Consider the following 17,664-nt stretch of genomic DNA (forward strand, 5'->3'; position numbering starts at 1 on the left):
AAGTAAAGGGAGGGGCAACTTAAGGAAGGAAAATAACTTGTTTTAGACAAGATGTATACAAAGTGCTAGTAGAATATCCAAATGTCCATTGTATAGGCAGTTGGGTATCCAAAGCTAGAGGAATACAGATTTGGGGGTAACTTTACAGTGTTGCCTCACCCATTGGACTGTAAACTTGTGAAAAATTAGGTTTTTTTTTTTTTTTTTTTTTTTTTGTTTTGTTTTTTACTTTTCTTGGTATTCTCAAGACTTGGTGAAAAGCTTGACAGGCAGCAGGAACTTCAATGTCTGTCACCTAGAAGACCCTGCTTGAGTCAGGTTGCCAGGCCTCAGTTTCTGCCTTCCCACCTTTTCAATTAAAAAATTAACTCTTTGCCCATGAGAGTATAATCACACACCGATAACTCAGCAGCAAAGTTCCCTTTTATTATGTATTTTCAGGCCCAAGGGGAAAAGGGTAAAGGAAAAAAAAATTAAAAATCACAGATGGGGGTGCCCATCTGTGCTCACCCCATCTGGCTTTGGGGTGAGCCAGAGTCCACCCCTTTTTTTGCAAAAATAAATCCCTTATTCTGAGGGACTGGAATACCCTGCCCTCATCTGAATTTCTCTAAAAGGGACAAACATTTTCAGAGACAACATGGGGGGTGGCAAGCACATCTCCCCCACTCCCAGAGACAGGTGAGAGCATAAAAGCCCAGACTTTGGTAAGAAGCTGGGCCTGTATTACTGGTTAGGAGGAAGAGGAAACAAGGAGGAGAAATCCAAGCTTGTTACCCAATTTCATCTTCCCATAATCGAACCTTCAAGGCCCTGGTTATTTATGTGGGAAGAGGGAGGACCAGGTCCCTTGCTAGACCTTAAAGGGCAAGGTATCCTTGGAGGAAAGAAGCCTTCTTCCTATTAACCAGGGCCTCCATCTGTATCCATCAATAAGGAAAAACCAACTGGTGAGCCGGAGAAGTTGGGGTGCTCTCTGCAAATGGCCTCTCTACCTCCTAAGGGTGGAGGTGTTGGTCTGGAAGGAGTTGTAGTTTATCGCCCTTGGTCTTCCTGAGATTGTCTAAAGTGAGCAGAGGCTGCTGAGGGCCCCAAAGCCACATCACTTGATGGAGGCATGGACACTGGAGAAATAGATGGTGGAGGTGGACAGAAGTAGAAACTCTTAAAATTCTATGATTTGATGTCTGGTCCTGACCCTCTGGGGACCGCATCCTCCATCTTTTCCTCCAAAAGAATAAAATACAATGTTCTCAACACAATCTACTTTGCAATTATGGCAGGGGAGACACCAAAGCAGGATATGCTTGCTAATGGGGCCTGATGGAGGGCAGGACAGTGGCTCAAAAGCCAATGACTGCCCTTTTCTTTGGGCATAAGAGAAAAATCAAATGGGTAAAGGAAAGGGATCATGGCACTGGAAGTAGTGTCACCAGGCATGGAAAAAACTCACAATTGTCTTGTAAACTGCTAGGCTGCAGAGATGGGGGTCCAAACTTCTCCTATCTCCAGTGTTATTGTTCCCATTATCAGCCCCTTGCCAGGAGGGTCTTTCCCATCCAGGGACTGTACCCACCCTTAAATGAAAGAATGGTGAATGGAAACTTGACAGAGAACAGCAAGCATGGGTCAGGAGCTTCTGAGAACGTTTAAAGGAAGACAAAACAGCCTTCTTGCCATCCTTTCCTCTTTCATGTTCTTAGAGGAGGGGCCAAGTGGGAATCTGAGAGGGAAAAGAATTCCTAATCTGGAGGTAACGGATGGATACGCGAAGCACCATAACGCGTGTTGACCCCCTTTGCAGACAGGGAAGTCCAACAGTCTCTGTAAACATTAGACTTTGTGAGATTCTGGGGCCAGACGGACCAAGAAGGTTGGTCAAGCCCCCTGGAATGTAGTGACATGGAGTTGCCTCAGGCCCATGGAATAGTGGTCTTTCCTCTTCCTTGTTCCCAGCCAACATGGTACTGGGCGGAAGAGATGAGGTTCCAAAAGGCTCCGACTGTAACTAATGACTAGTGGAAAGATGTTTATCAAAACAAAATGGGTCCAAATTGGGTCAAGGGAGCTTGGGTCTGATCCCTAGCCTTTGTTTGCCAGAGCTTGCTCGTTCCTGGTCTCCAGCTTCCTGGGCAGGGAAAAATCCTCCCTTTTGTGATAATCATGTGCATGATTTTGAAATCCCCCCGCATTTGAGCATCTGTGTTCACATTTGAACAGCACACTTAAAGTCACAAGTGGCTTTAGTTACTGCGTGTAGTGTCCCCCATACGAAGGCCTCCCCAGAAGTGCTCCCTGCAAGGGGTCAGCCTTCTGCAGAAAGTGTTTCCCAGCACAGGGAAGATTTTCTCCTCGCTCAAGTGAGATTAAGTTCTTTCTTCTTGTTCTTCTCTCCCAATGAGTAAAAGAAATGAGGTTTTAATTCTGGATATGGAGACAGCGTAGGGCCTTGGGAAGATTCAGTGGTGGGAGATGATGCTAGTAGCCGGGGAAGTCTCTGGAACTGTCCTCTGACCAGAAAAACCCCCTATAGAAGCAGCTCCAACTGACTGCTTCACCAGTGCACTGACGGCAGGTTGCGATCAAACAGAATGCAATATGGTGTGGTCCCCTGGGCACTGGCCAGGGGCTGGAGCATGGATATGGTTCTTTGAGATCTCCACAGAAAAGGCCACTTCTTCCCTCCGGCCGGCCGATCCCAGACAAGGAGCTCAGGCTGCGAGGTTCATGAAGACGGCATTGGTTGTGGTCTGTCCAAAGATGAAGGCTCCGAGGGTCACCAAGAGGACACCATAAGCGACTAGCGCCCACCAGCTGTAAAGATAAAAGGGGCATCTGGCCCTCATCCCAGGTCCAGATAGAAAAAGCTTCCCGTTTGTGTCCTAGCATCTTTGCCCTCGTTCTTTTCAGAGGACTTGGGTGATTCCAAAGTGCAAAGGGAGGAGCACTATCTCAGACAGGTCAGGAAGCCAGCTTCAGGAGTGACTTGGGACAGGGCTGGGCTTGGTCCCCCCGCGCGCCTCCCCCCCGCGTCTTCCTCCCTTCCCACTGCCCCATGCTACACCTCCCAAAGACCTCTGACACAGGAGGGAGCTTTACCTGCTCGGTTTGACTTCTTCAATTTCAGAAAGTTTGGCTTGAATCAGGCAGAGTCCTAGGAGAAAACAAATCTTTGATCCACCAGCTGCTCAACTCAGGCCAAGCAAGGGCCAGCTAAGTGTCCAGTTCCTTCTGTCACTGACTCCCTTCTCTTCCCTCCCTCACACCCCCTACGTGCCCACCCCCCACCCCCAGATTCAGTAATTCAGAAATCATGACTCAGGAAGGCAGAGCTCAGAATGTTCCCCCTTCCCATGACCAGCACATGAGGAAACAGACATCTGTTGCTGCTCCTCCCTGTTGTGGGAATGCTCAGCACAACCTGTCAGTGCTCCTGTGGGGGCTTAGTGGAGACCCCCGAGCAGTGGGTCATTCCCAGAGCCCTCTGTGCAGGGAACGGGACCCACGGGGGGGGGGGGGGGGAGTGCCCGTACCTGGGAAGACGAAGATGAAGCAGGCCGCCAAGCCGCCGATAATGGAAATGACTTTTCCTATGTCTGGGATGAACAGGGCCAGGAGCAGGGTCAGCAAGAACCAGGTGACCGTCTGCAGCACCCGCCGGCGCCTCTCCCTGGCCACGTCTTCCTCCACCGTCTCGCCCTTGTACCGCAGCCACAGGCCCTCCAGGACCGCCCTGCGCACAAGCTCACGTGTTAGGGCCCCTCCGGCCACGCTCCTTCCCCTGGGTCAGTGCAGTCTCCCAAAGTGAAGGGGACAGAGGCTGGACACCCCAACACACACTGTCAAGTTTAGGAGGAGGAGGGGAGAGTAAAACACAGAGGGGGCAGTGACCCGAGGAATGGGGAGGTGACCCCACTCCACATGGGGGACCCAGCGCCACAGGACACACTCCTCTGGGGCACAGGCTCCTCCACAAAGCTGGCTGGCATGCAGGGGTGCGGGGCGCCCTCCCCACCCCAGGGGAGGCCTCACCGTCCACAGAAGTGCAAGATGGGGTAGGAGGTCAGCACACTGATGATGATGAAGACACGGGCAATGGCAACAAGGATATCATTCGAGGGGTACGAGAGGAGCACATCGGGATTCACATTGACTCCGAATGTTAGGAAACCACAGATGCCTGAGGGCCCCACGGGGGGAGAAAGGCTGATTAAAATGGGAGGTTTGGGGAGGAGGAGAAGGACTTTAGCCACTGTCTAGTCCAGGAGACAGAACTGCTCTGCTGGGGAGGGATCTGGGGGGGAGGATGGGGACACTTGGACCTTTTGTTCTGGAGCAGGAACTAGACTGGAGCAGGAGGGAGATCACGGCATCTGAGTGCGGGCTCCTTCAGCAGAAGCTGCTGAGATAGCAGAGGGCACCTGTCCCAGAGCGCTGCCCTGCCCAAGAAGAGGTGGTGGCACACAGGAAGAGCTCTGGCACTGGCTCGGCCTGGCCCTGTTGCCAGTGGAAAGGGTGCTCTGTCCCATCTGGTCCTGGCTGGGAAAGCTGTCTGTCCCACCTGGCCCTGGCTAGGAGGACGTTCTGTCCCACTTGGTCCTGACTAGGAGGATGCTCTGCCCTGTGTGGTCTTGGTTAAGAGGATGCTCTGCAGGAGGGGCAGCCTTACCTGTGCCCATGTAGACACAGAGGGCTATGACCATGGCTGCTGTCACCACGCCACCCCAGGTCTGCACCTTGGGCTGCCGCATGCTGTTGAAGACGGGCACGCTGCTCACATGGCACTGCCAAAGAGAAAAGAGCCAGGCTGACAGGTTACAAAGCAGTGCCCACAGCCCATCTGAGCCTTAGACCCATCCCATGACATGGGCAATCATGGCCACGGTGACCCCTATTTAACAGTGGGTACCTGGAATCCAAAGCAGATCGTGGGCATGGCATTGAACACGGCCATCCAGGAGGTCGGCCTGCAAGGAGAGCACAGGGGATCAAGATGGGGGACAGGCCAGACGGGAGCCCCTGGCTCTGAATGAGGCCCTGTCACTCTAAGGTCAGATCTCAGCAGCTCCAGGTCTGCGAGACCAAACTCAAACAGGGGCCTCCACCTACTCCCTTCTGCCCCTAGCTTGGCCTTCCCCCTGCTCTGGAAAAGTTATCATCCTACTATAAATGTATAATATAAAAGGCTTTTTGGTGATTTATTCAGATGGGCCTTTCATTTAAGAAAATGTATTATTCATTTTTATGGGTGTAGTCACCAAGAAGAGAGTAGAGAGAATCAAAAATGCATAAAATAAAGCATGTTATTATAGGCTACACTTAGGCTTCAGAGAAGCCAGACTTGGCAAAGCACAGCCTCCACTGGACTCAATATGGCTCTTGCTAAGCCACCTGCCACGGCCCAAATGAGGTGACCTTCTCATAATACGGTTAAGACTCCCCCATGGCAGAACGCCTCGTACTTTTCAAAGTGCTTTCCCATCTATGTTCTCATTTAATCTTCGTGGAGAAGAGGAGAAAGCAGAGGGATGCGCCAAGGACAGCTGCGAGGCTCCTGCCTTGCCCATCTCCCCTCCCACCCACCCAAGCTAGTTTTCCTCACACTATACCATGTGCCTTCTCACTACCCTGTCCACTGCTCCAGGTGGACTCTGGGGGGAATCAAGTGAAACCGGCCATCCTGAATTCCCTTCTGACCCCGGCACAGAGGATGACCATCTATATAGCTCTAGGCTGGGTATGAGGCCCAGGCCCTACCTTCATCTAGTTCTGTTGATGCTGCTGGCCATGTTTTGTTCTGAGTCTCAATTAGCTCAACTGTAAAGTGGGAATGGGCAGGTGCTGCAGTGGATAGAGTGCCAAAGTCCAAGAAGACTTAAATTTAAACCTGGCCGTAAACACTTAACTAGCTATGTGACCTTGGGCAAGTAAATTAACCATGTGCCTCAGTTTCCTCATCTGTAAAACAAACTGGAGAAAGAAATGGCAAAATCATTGTCTTTGCCAAGAAAATCCCACAGGGGTCACAAAGAGTCAGACTCAATGGAAAAACAGTAAAGGTGTGGCTTTTCCCCCTTATACAAGGACCAATGAGCTAGCGATATGTGAAGCACTCTCCTTAGCAGGAGGGGCACAGAATCAATACAAGGAATACAATTAGCAGAGCCATCAAAAAGAGGGTAGGAGTGCACTCCCTGCAAAGAGGTCACAAGGAAGAAGATTGTTTTTCTCCTCAAGGTTACACTAATGAATGTAACCCAGACCTCATCACAGTCCCTAGCACACAGCTGGAGTGAACCCTAGTAGTTACAGGTGCCAGATGGAATGGCTTGCTTTGGAAGGACCTCCTGATGAAGAAGGTGCTCAAACATGAGCTGTAAGGGATTCATGCTTCAGGGTGAGCTCTGAGGCCCATTTCAACTCAGCGATTAAATCTAAGATGCTGTGATTTGAAGCAGAGGGAGCTATTGGTGCTCAGCTCAGCCTGATGAGCAAAGAGCCCTCTGCAGAAGGGCTCCTTGAGTCTTTCACCTACCTGGTGGGTACATCCCCAGGGGGCAGCTCCTTATCTGGCCAGATGTACTTGATAACGATGATAGCTGTGACGTACCAGGTGCCAAGGACACTCAGGGAGCTGCCAGGGAGAAAAGAATTGTATTTTGATAAGCAATACCATGGCTGCCCTCCCCCCTAGCCATGTTTTATCTGCTGTACTATTAAGAAGCAATATCCCATCCTGTCTCCAGGGATGAGTCTGTCTCCACTTAAGGAGATAAAAGCTATGGAGATTTTATTTGGAGTCATGAACCCCTTTCCTCACTTCTTTGCCTCCCTCCTCTTTTCCCACAGCCTTTGGATAAAACCAAACTGAACGTACAAAGCTAGATGTCCACCCTGTCAAGAAAGTGCCATTACTGAGCCAGAGGGAAGTTAGTGAACACCGACTGAGTGGAGATTCCTTGAATAAGGGTTAAAGCTTTATCTGAGAGTGTGAAGGAGACAGGACTGCAGAACAAAGCTCGCTGGTTATCTAAGCTGGCAAAAGGCCAGGAAGAAGATGGGATCAGGGTCTCCTACCAGGCCAGAAACAATACAACTCTCATTACAGGGAAAAGACATAGGGGAGAAAGTTGTTAGAGAAAAATGGGACAGAGACTGTGAGACTGACTCTGTGGTGGGCGCTGAGGTTTCCCATGTTCTTTGGGACAAGAGTTAAGCCCGACCAAAGTGATTTTTCTACCTTCCCAGTTCTTTCTCTAACCTTTGGGTCCCATTCCCAGAAGGTGAAAGGGCAAGAAGGAAGGAGGAAGAACTTGAGTAAGAGAGCATGGGCCTGAGAGAGGAGAGGCTGATGGGGATCCCTGAGCCTTCTCCCCATACCTGGCATACTTCTGGAAGCCGATCTCCCTGGGGATGGAGAGGGGGAGGATAAAGAGAAAGGCTGTGAGGCTGATGGTGAATTTCCGGTCTGTGTACCAGTGGGTGTTGAGCGCTTCCTCCGACTCCTTCACCAACACGGCAATAACTGGGAGAGAGCCGGGAGAGGAGCGTCAGCGGAGCAGCGGGCACCTCCCCTTCTGTCTAACAGACTTGGCACATCTGATGGGAAGTCTGAGGGGCCAGTGCCCGGGGCTGTTGCAGGCCGAACGTACACAGCGACAGGAATGACCCCCTCCCTCCCTCCCTGCTTCCCCCAATCAGAGGAGCTGGGGTGGGCTTACTTTTGTCCTGCTGGTCCCCAATGATGATGAGGAAGGCAATGCAGGTACCAAACGTGTACACCGCGATGGCGACCTCGCACAGAACCCCCGTCAGTTTGCCACACACTGCCCATACCACCTCCTGGTAGGTACGCTCATTGCTGGCCTGGGAGCAATATGCCAGGATGACTAAGCCACTGATGATGAAGACCAACATGCCCTGGAGCAGAGAGAGGGGCACATGCCCCGGGTGTTTTAGGAGGAGATGCCAACAGACATGGAGGCAGCTGCTGACAAGGGAAGTCGGGCTCAGAGCACCCATCCCCATCTCCCTCATGGGGCAGCAGACGAGGCCCTTGCACTGCGTATAACCCAAAGACCCTCTCCTCTGAAACCCACCGCCCCCCCAGCCCCGCCTCACTCACAATCTGCAGTGCAATTCCAGCGGCCACGCCCCCCGCTGTGCTGAAGGCAGCAGGGAAGTTGAGCAGGCCAGCACCCAGGCAGGCATTCACCACGATAAAGACGGCTCCCAGAGTGGAGGTGGTCCCCCCATTTGTGGCTCTTGGCTCCTCCTCTTCCCCTTTGGGGGCTCCATCCACGATGGGGCTCTGGAGGAGCCGGGCACGCTCTCCAGCATCTGAACTCCAACCCCAATCACCATAGTCACTGTTAATGACCATGTTGTTCTGAGCCATGGCCACATGGGCTCCTTGTCCCCGGTGCTGGTTCTTGTCTCTGCCGTCCGCTTAGCGCCTCGATTCCCAGACAGTCATGAGAGAAATAAATGTCCAGGCAGTGGTTGGGATTAGCATGACCAAGGGCTGACGGCCCTGGCAACGGCTTGGTGAGGCCCTAAAATGGGACACAGAAAAGCAGCCTTACCTCCAATCATCAACCCTTCTCCTAGGCCTGTGTTCCATGAGGGATCAAAGAGGGAAAGGAATCGTGAATGCAAAAACATTCTTTTCAGAATGGCAAAGAACCAGGAGTCCATCAGCCAGGGAATGGCTGAACAAATGAGGGTATATAAATGTAGTGGAAAACTACTGTGTGACAAGAAATGACAACAGGGATGTTTTCAGAGGAAACCTGAGATGCAGAACGAGAACAATTTATACAATAATAACTACACTGAAAAGGCAGAAAAACTACAAAAGACTCCAGAACACTGATCGATGTAATTAATGGCCAACCACACCTCAAAGGCCCAGGGATGAAGCCAGCTGCCCCCCCACTCCCCCAGGGGAGATGAGACCTAAAGCGCAGGAGGCGTGGCTTTAGACAAGGCTACTGGGGAAATGTGTTCTGTTGGACTAGTCATATTTGTGATGAGGGTTCAAGAGTCCTCTTTGTCAACAGAGAAAATAAATGCTTATAAAGTGAAAATACATGTAAGTCATAAAACAGCAGGATTAAATAAAAAAAAAAAATGAAGTAAGTATTGGGGAGCTGCCATGGGATTAGGCAGCAGGTCTCGGAGGACAGTCTCAGACTCTCATAGCAGGAAGGACTCCCTCAGTACAACTTGCATGAGCATCAGAATTCTCTCTACCAAAAATGTCTTCTCAAGTAGGGGGAAAACTCCAGCTCCCGGGGGCAGTCCACTCCACTTCCACACGGCCCTAATAGCTCGTTAAAATTTTCAGCGTTATCTAATATATATGTATATTCTGTCTGCTTCTCCCCAAGCCTGCCAGCTCTGTTCTCTGGAGACGAGCACATTCCCTGAGAATGATTTTTAATTCTAGAAGACAATCGCCAATCCCAAGAGGTCAAAGGCTTGAAGAGGATCCTGGGTATAAACTTACTGAGATGCTAGTTTCAGCTGAAGCAGTGGACAGAGGCCCAACTTGGAATCAGGAAGAGCTGAGAACAAATACTGCTTAGATGTGGCCTCCCTGAGGGGCTCTGGCTGCCTGACAAACAACTTCAGCAATCTCTCAATCTCCCTCTCCTAGAAGGATCCCTTCTCTTTTTCGTTCTCTCTGTCTCGCTCATAAGGAAGCTAACTAGGATCTGTCACTATGACTGACTTCTTCTTAAACCAATGAATCACTGAACGGAGCCTTAAGTCAGCCACAAGCTTTTCCTTTTCTTCCAGACATCAGGCCACTAGGAAAAATCAGCCACCTCAGACATCTCTTAAAAGGTGTTGCAGGAAGGAAAGCAGCAGAAATTGGGCTGCTTTTAAACCAAGAAGCCACAAATCCTGATGCCCGGAAAATCCCCAATCAAAAACGGGTGATCTGGTGCAGGAGCCTCTTCTTAGGCAATCCCATCCCTGGGGGGTAGCAAAGCTCAAACCTGAGCGGAATGGGAAAAGCGCCAGCAGAGAAATTCCTTTTGCTTGCCCCAGGACAGGTCATAATGACTTTGTTTTTTCCTTTCTTTTTCAAAAAAGGGTTGGGGCGGGAGAGAAAATAGGTTTTTGCTCACTGAAAAATAAATTTTAAAAAAGTTTTCTCAGCACAGTTCGGATTTCCAGCCTCGTTTCCTGCTCCAGAGACTTCCCTTCCCGGGCCAGATGTCTGTGGGGGGTGGGGGCCCCTAGACTTCTGTAAACTCCTGGCTCAGCTTTAAGCCATAATTAGGACACTGGTGCTTTGGTCACATGCTCAAGTAAGAGGGTGAAAGGGCATTACCCTAGCAAATTTCCTCACACTAAGGCCCGCTCCTGCCTCGGTTTCCCCTCTCTGGCTGCCGTGGGTAGGTGAGCAGGTGCTTTTAAGATCCCCTTCTGCCTCAGCCTTCCCCTCTCTGGCTGCCGTGGGTAGGTGAGCAGGTGCTTTCAAGATCCCCTTCTGCCTCAGCCTTCCCCTCTCTGGCTGCCATGGGTAGGTGAGCAGGTGCTTTTAAGATCCCCTTCTGCCTCAGCCTTCCCCTCTCTGGCTGCCACGGGTAGGTGAGCAGAGGCTTTCGCCATTCTCACCGAGCCCCGCCCTACCTTCAGTTCTGGGGAGTTACAAACTCTGGAGAGTTGGCAAGACCCGAATTCAAATCCTGCTTCTGACCTTACCCTGAGTCTATTACGCCTGTCTGCCTCAGTTTCCTCACCCGTACAATGGGGCTGTGAATGGGGCCTGATGATTTCGGAGGTCCCTCCCGGCTCTGAGCCGGAACCTCCTAAAGGTTCTGCGTCCCCAGACCTCCCCCTTTTAGGCAGGTACGCAAGGAAAAATGGGCCGAGGCAGCGCGTGGGAAGCGGGCCAGGATCCCTTCCAAGAGGGACGGAGTCCTGGGACTCTGCCATGGACTCGCACACGAGAACAAGTCCTTTTTCTGGCCCCGGGCCTCAGTTTCCCCACGTGCACATGCTCTAGCCGGCCCTCGGGGTCCGCGGCGTCCCGGATGGCAAGGCCGGAGAACCTCCGGTCCCGGGGAGAAGGAAGGAGCCAAGGTCCCTCCCGGGGCTCCCCCACGCAGCTCCCCGACTCACCGCAGGCTCTGCACGGACGGCTCGGCGACTCGAGATGTTCGGGTTCTTTCCCTCAGGCTCCAGCAACTGAGCCAGCTGACTCGCCGTCACGTGAGCGCGGCGCTCCGCGCTAGGCACGCTGGGAGTCGTAGTCCGGTCCCCTCCTCCCTTGCGTCACGAGGAGCCGGCTGGTCTGGGGTTGTTCTGAGTGGCGACGCCCTTTAGGCCGGCCTTTGCAGGATATTTCCCGCCATGTTCGCCCTGCCGCGCTAACTCACATCGTCAGAGACATCTCTTCTGCGCGCGCCAAGCCACGTCCACAGATGAAGGGCTGGAGAGAACCTGAAAGCGCAGGAGGTCCGCGCCTCGTTTTACCAGTGGGGAAACTGAGCCACGCGCTGACCATTGGGGAGCTTTGGACCAGTAGTCTCCATGCTCGAAAACATGTAGTCAGCGGCTGGCTCCGCGCCACGGAGACGAGATCCTTCCTTGTGGGATCTTGGCCGAGTGACAGTCTCTCACTTGTCTTTTTTTTTTTTTTTTTTAATAATAGTTTTTTTATTTTCAAAATACGAGCAAAGATAGTTTTCAACCTTCACCCTTCGGAACCTTGTGTTCTAAATGTCCTCCCTCCCTTCCCCTGGACAGCAAGTAACCCGGTATAGGTTAAATGTGGGCATCTCCTCTACACACATTTCCCCTAGTGTCCCGCTGCACTTCGCCTGCCGGCCCTTAAGACGGGGATAATCCTAGAGCTGCATTGTGGGGGGAACACAGCGGGGAACATGCAAACGCTTGGCAAATCTCTGCCTGTGGTGAATGCCGGAAGTCACTGGGGCCTAGCTTTAACAGCAGGAAAAGTCAGGGCCTCCATTCCACCCCCTCAACTGACAGGAGCCCGGGAGTGACACAGAGCCGGGGCTGGGACTGGAATCCCAGCGCTCCAAGTCTCGCGTCTGCTGAGGAGCGCCCCATGGAAGGGCGGAACACAGAAGAACCCAGCGCAGGGAGGCTCTCCGGAAAGTTCCATCATCTCCCCGTCAGAATCTACCCCAGCCAGATACCCTGGGCCCGGTCCTTCAGTCCGTGAGCTTTGCCGGGTGCATTTAGTAATAATGCTCGGGAATGGATCTCGGGTGTCTTTATGTATGTCCTCAAAATATGTGTTAGCGTTAATAAAGCTTCCTAATTAATGGGCTTTTATCGGCCGAAGTCCCTGTGCAGCACCTAACAGCTCACGCTCTCCATAGCCTGTATTTAGCATCGATGATATCATCTGGGGTGTTGCTGATTTGGCACCAGCACTCCACTAATTGTCATCACAAAATCAAAACTGTGTGAGTTTGGAGGGAAAAAAAAAAATCTCTCTCTCTCTCTCTCTCTGTCTCTCTCTGTCTCTCTCTCTGTCTCTCTCTCTGTCTCTCTCTCTGTCTCTCTCTCTGTCTCTCTCTCTCTGTCTGTCTCTCTCTGTCTCTCTGTCTCTCTGTCTCTCTCTCTCTCTCTCTCTCTCTCTCTCTCTCTCTCTCTCTCTGTCTCTCTTTCTCTCTCTCTCTCTCTCTGTCTCTCTCTCTCTGTCTCTCTGTCTCTCTGTCTCTCTGTCTCTTTCTCTGTCTCTGTCTCTCTCTCTGTATCTTTTTCTGTCTCTCTTCTCTCTCTCTCTCTCTCTCTCTCTCTCTCTCTCTCTCTCTCTCTCTCTCTCTCTCTCTCTCTCTCTCTCTCTCCCTCTCTCTCTCTCTCCCTCTCTCTCTGTCTCTCTGTCTCTCTTTCTCTGTCTCTCTCTCTCTGTCTCTCTCTCTGTCTCTCTGTCTCTCTGTCTCTTTCTCTCTCTCTCTCTCTCTCTCTCTCTCTCTCTCTCTCTCTCTGTCTCTCTCTCTCTGTCTCTCTGTCTCTCTGTCTCTCTGTCTCTTTCTCTGTCTCTCTCTCTCTCTCTCTCTCTCTCTCTCTCTCTCTCTATATATATATATATATATATATATATATATATCTTTGTCTCTTTTCTCTCTGTATCTTCCTGCCTCTCTTTTCTCTCTGTCTCTCTGTATCTTTCTGTCTCTTTCTCTCTCTGTATTTCTGTCTCTCTCTCTATATATATATCTCTTTGTCTCTTTCTCTGTCTCTCTGTATCTTTTCTGTCTCTCTTTTCTCTGTCTCTCTTTTTCTCTGGTGGGTGTGTGTGTCTCTCTCTCTGTGTGTCTCCTTCTTCTTCTGTCTCTCTCTGTCTCTGTCTCTGTCTCTCTCCCCAAAGTCAGTCCTGTCCCTGCAAAGAATTAACAGAATTCATTATTAGTTACGGACTTCTCCTGGGTCTCTCAGCATCCCTCAGCATGCAAAACCCTAGTCAGAGAGAACTTTTTTACTAACTCATTTCCTGTTCTTGATACTGTTTCCCATTGTGACTGCTTCCCAATCAAAGTTACTGACTCTTGTCAGACTCCCTGCAATGGGCGCCTGCTTTTCCCTAGGTGGATCTCTGTGGCATAATGGTACTTGGTATCACTCCTTGACCTGGTGGAAAGAGTCAACAGAGGCTAAGAGGATTAATTCAGTGATCAGCTATTACGATATGATAACATTATATTGAAGAATGCAGCAAAACTTAAAAATTTCATTCTTAAAGGAAAATAAATATTTTTTTTTCTGATTCTGGGTGACTAATCATCATCCTTAAAATAAGCAAAGCTAGGTATGCAAATAATAATTTGCACTCTATTTTCCAGATAAGAAAATTGAAGCTTAGAGAGTCAGTGACCTATTCATGTTCACAGAGATTTCAAATGAAAGGATATGCCCAAAGCAACTGTCATATCCAAGTCCTCAGTCTCCAAAGTTAGCACTCTTTCCATTAGCCATACTGCCTCAATCACTTTGTTTTCTGAGTAAACTGTTAATCTTTTGGGTCTGGAAAGAGTAGAAAGAACACTAAACACTCTAATTCCAGAACCAGCTTAAGCATTTATCATGAGACTCTCATTTACTGGACTTTCATTTTCTCCTCCATAAAATGAGGGGGCTGGACCAGTAGATCTTTGATGTTGTATTATCCTTGAAATATATATATATATATATATATATATATTTTAGGCAATTGGGATTAAGTGACTTGTCCAGGTTCACATAGCTAGTATTAAGTAAGTGTCTGAGGTCTGGATTTGAACTCTGGTCCTCCCAATTCTAGGAGCAGCTCCATCTTGCTGCCCTTCTTCCCCCAAAAGGTGGTTTGAGAGATATTTGTCTATGTGTCTTATCTTGAGATTCCCTAAGAGCAGGCACCTGGTCTCATCTGAATATTATGTAGCACTTTTTCCTCTCTGTTTTCCTTATTTTAGAGGGAATCTTTTCCTTGAGGATCTAGGGGTACCTTGAGTGTTTTGGGGATGTCACTTCTCTAATGCTATTGAGTTGAGCCCCCATAAGTTGTGTTAACACCGCTGTTAGCCACCAGGGACTAGAACCCCATTTCCTTTTTTAAAAACAATGGGTTTTTTCTAATTATTAATTTTTAACATTCTTTTAATAGTATTTTATTATTCCAATTACAGATAAAGATAGTTTTCAACATTCATTTTTGTAAGATTTTGAATTTCAAAATTTTTCTCTCTCCCTTCTCCCTAAGACAGCAAGCATTCTGATAAAGGTTATACATATACAATCAATAAACATTCTTTTAAAATATTTTTTGAGTTCCAAATTTTCTTTTTCCTTTCCTCCCTAAAAGGATTAGCAATTTGATATAAGTTTTACACCCCAGTTCCACTTAACCATCTAATATAAAAAAACTTTTACAAAATAATATATATTTTGAAGATACAGCAATGATAAAAGTACTAAAATTTCCCTCCTCCCCAATACTTTGGGTGCACACTTTCCCCCATTCTGTCTTGGTATGTGAAGAAAGTAGGCTCAAATTTAGCTTGGGTGTCTACATAGCAAGTTCATGAATAGATAAATACTTTTATCTATAATAAATGATTCCACCTCAACTATCCAAGTCCTGAAACTGGGTTCTGAAGGTTACTTCTGAAGCTCATTCCTTATTCCTCACATTATCCTTGCTAGACTAGATGAAAAATATGGATTCTAGGATGCTGAGAAATTCATTCTTTTGACTTTTTCAAAAATTCAGCAGGTAGAATCTCCAATTTCCAATCCTTTCACCTAAAACAGAAGGGAACAAACCCAGACAAAAAATGATGAAGTGCCACATGGCAGCGCCATTGGGCTGGACTGAAGGTCTCTCTCTGCTTAACAGCTCTCTGAGAACAACTTATATAGGAGAGAAATAGGGAAGGAAGTTTTGTTTTGGAAAGATTATAAGAATGGTAAGAAGAACTCACCTCAAATAGATTGACATACCATTTCAAAGAACAATGAAAGGACTGATTATGGTTTGAAAAGTTGGAGTGGGGAAAGAGGGAAGCTGGTGACTTGTAAGGCAAAATCTAGGAAGTTAAATGAAGAGACTGGACCTGAATGTAATGAAAAATTAAAACAATCACATCCAAGGTTGGATGGTTCTGAGCATGAAAGGATGAAATCATTCAGGGCTGAGTTGGTGGAACAGAGACTGGTATGGAGAAGTCCCAGATTAGAAGGAAAACCTCATCTTGGAATGAATATAATACTGACTTCAAATGCTATGCCAACAGAACCTGAATTGTGCCAGAGCTTGTCAAACTGGAAAGACTTTTGAGGATAGACCCAGGGATATCTTTAATGATCAGCTTAGCTGAACATGAAGTATTATCACTTGTTTGGAGCTATAATGAAGGGTTTGCTGCCATAATGAAGGCCATCTAAGTAACAAGGGAGGAGTTGTGATCTCTTTGGAAGGATAGATGAAACCAACTTGATAAAAGTCATAGATCCTTGATATACTGAAGAGACCGGAAAAGTTTAAGGGTGAGATGATGCTCAGCACATTGATAAAGATCTTTCTCTTTAGCTGAGAGCCCCCTGGTCTCTCAGGAGACACATTCAGTTGAATTCTATAATAATTTATTAAACACTAGTGGATTAGGTATTAGGGTTGCAAGAAATGAAAAAAAAATGCCTCCCAGAGCTTTCAGACTAATGCTGCTGCTGCTGCTGCTGCTAACTAGCATTTACACAGCACTTTAAGGATCACCCAGCTCTTTACATATGTTATCTCATTGATCCTCACAACAATTTTAAGAAGTAGATGCTATTTTGTTTCCATTTTATAGAAGAGGAAATTCAGGTTTAGAAAACTTCTAAACTCATGCAGAAAACTTACCTAAACTCACACAACTAGAAAAGAGGCTAGGGCAGGATTTGAATTCAAGTCATCTTCCTGACTCTAAAACCAGCACTTTATCCACAATACCCAGCTGCCTCATAGAGGGAAGATACAATATATGTGCAGAGAAGTGAGGTAGAATATGATAGGCACAAAGGAGAGCCAAATACTTTCCCATGAAAAGTTTGAGGAGATAGATAACTGTTGGCTTAGACTTGGGGATTACAGGAAGAAGAATGAGATCCAAGAAGGTTTCATGGATGAGAGTTCAGAATAAGAAGGGGAAATGAAAAGTAGTCCAGTTTGGAAGGCAGAATAAGAGGTAATGGGAAACAATATAGTGTAAAGTTGGGCAATCAATCAATTAACATTTATTAAGCACCTACTAAATGCCAGGTACTGTGTTAAACTCTGAAGATACAAATAGGCAAGAGATAGTGCCTACCCTCAAAGAGTTTACAATCAAATGGACCAGAGCTATATTGTGGCGGGCCTTGAATGCTGGAATTAGAGGATTAAATTGCTATAAACATTTTTGGGGTAAGGTAGTGACCTGATCAGAGAATTGCATTAATAAGTCTTGGTTCAGCAAAAAGATCAAATCAATCACTACCTAAAGAAATTAGTTGAGGCTATTAACTGGAAGATCAAATATTGAAGATGAAGTTTAAATATTTTGGCTACATAATGAGAAGATGGGACTCACTGGAAGAGACCCTGATTGTTGAGAAAGATTGAAGACAAAAGGAAAAGTGGATGGTAGAGGGTGAGAGCATAGTGTGTCATGGAAGCAACACACAGGAGTTTGGATAGACTTTGGGAGATAGAGACATCTTGATCTCCCCATCCCCAGCTAGCTCAGAAAACAGCAGCTGATACATGAAACAGCAACTAAAAATCTGAAGCTTGGGAGATTTCAACCTAAGAATAGAACCCATATTTAACATAAGTCAACAAATTGCCTGGGAAAATGAGCAAATAACAAAAAAAGAACTGGATTATAAAAGGTTTCTATGGAGACAGGGAAGATCAAGATAAAATTTCAGAAGAAGTCAACAAAGTCAAGATTACTACATACAAAGTTTCAAATAAAAATGTGACTTGGTCTCAGGCCCTAAAAGAATTCCTGGAAGAGTTTAAAAAGTCTTTAAAAAACCCAAATAAGAGAGATAGAGAAAGGATTTGGAAAAGAATGAGTGATAAATTTTTTTTTTTTTTTTGAAAAGAGAGTCAATACTTCCATGAAAGGATGCTTAGTGAAGTGAACAGAATCAGGAGAACATTGTACA

General features: G+C 47.8%; 1 protein-coding gene across 1 annotated transcript; it reads right to left on the reverse strand.

Moving 5' to 3' along the window:
- Window positions 1-405: 405 nt before the first annotated feature.
- Window positions 406-11,244, reverse strand: SLC38A7 (solute carrier family 38 member 7). Its single transcript, XM_074285926.1, has 11 exons — window positions 11,140-11,244; window positions 8,126-8,555; window positions 7,722-7,920; window positions 7,381-7,525; window positions 6,536-6,634; window positions 4,910-4,967; window positions 4,670-4,784; window positions 4,033-4,180; window positions 3,534-3,733; window positions 3,100-3,154; window positions 406-2,814 (listed from the first exon to the last, which is right to left on the reverse strand). Exons 2-11 carry the CDS (start codon window positions 8,396-8,398, stop codon window positions 2,712-2,714), a joined length of 1,395 nt encoding a protein of 464 aa, XP_074142027.1. The 5' UTR covers window positions 8,399-8,555; window positions 11,140-11,244; the 3' UTR covers window positions 406-2,711.
- Between the last annotated feature and the right edge of the window lie 6,420 nt (window positions 11,245-17,664).

This window comes from Sminthopsis crassicaudata, chromosome 2 (assembly GCF_048593235.1).
Source record: "Sminthopsis crassicaudata isolate SCR6 chromosome 2, ASM4859323v1, whole genome shotgun sequence".
Classification (NCBI taxonomy): domain Eukaryota; kingdom Metazoa; phylum Chordata; class Mammalia; order Dasyuromorphia; family Dasyuridae; genus Sminthopsis; species Sminthopsis crassicaudata.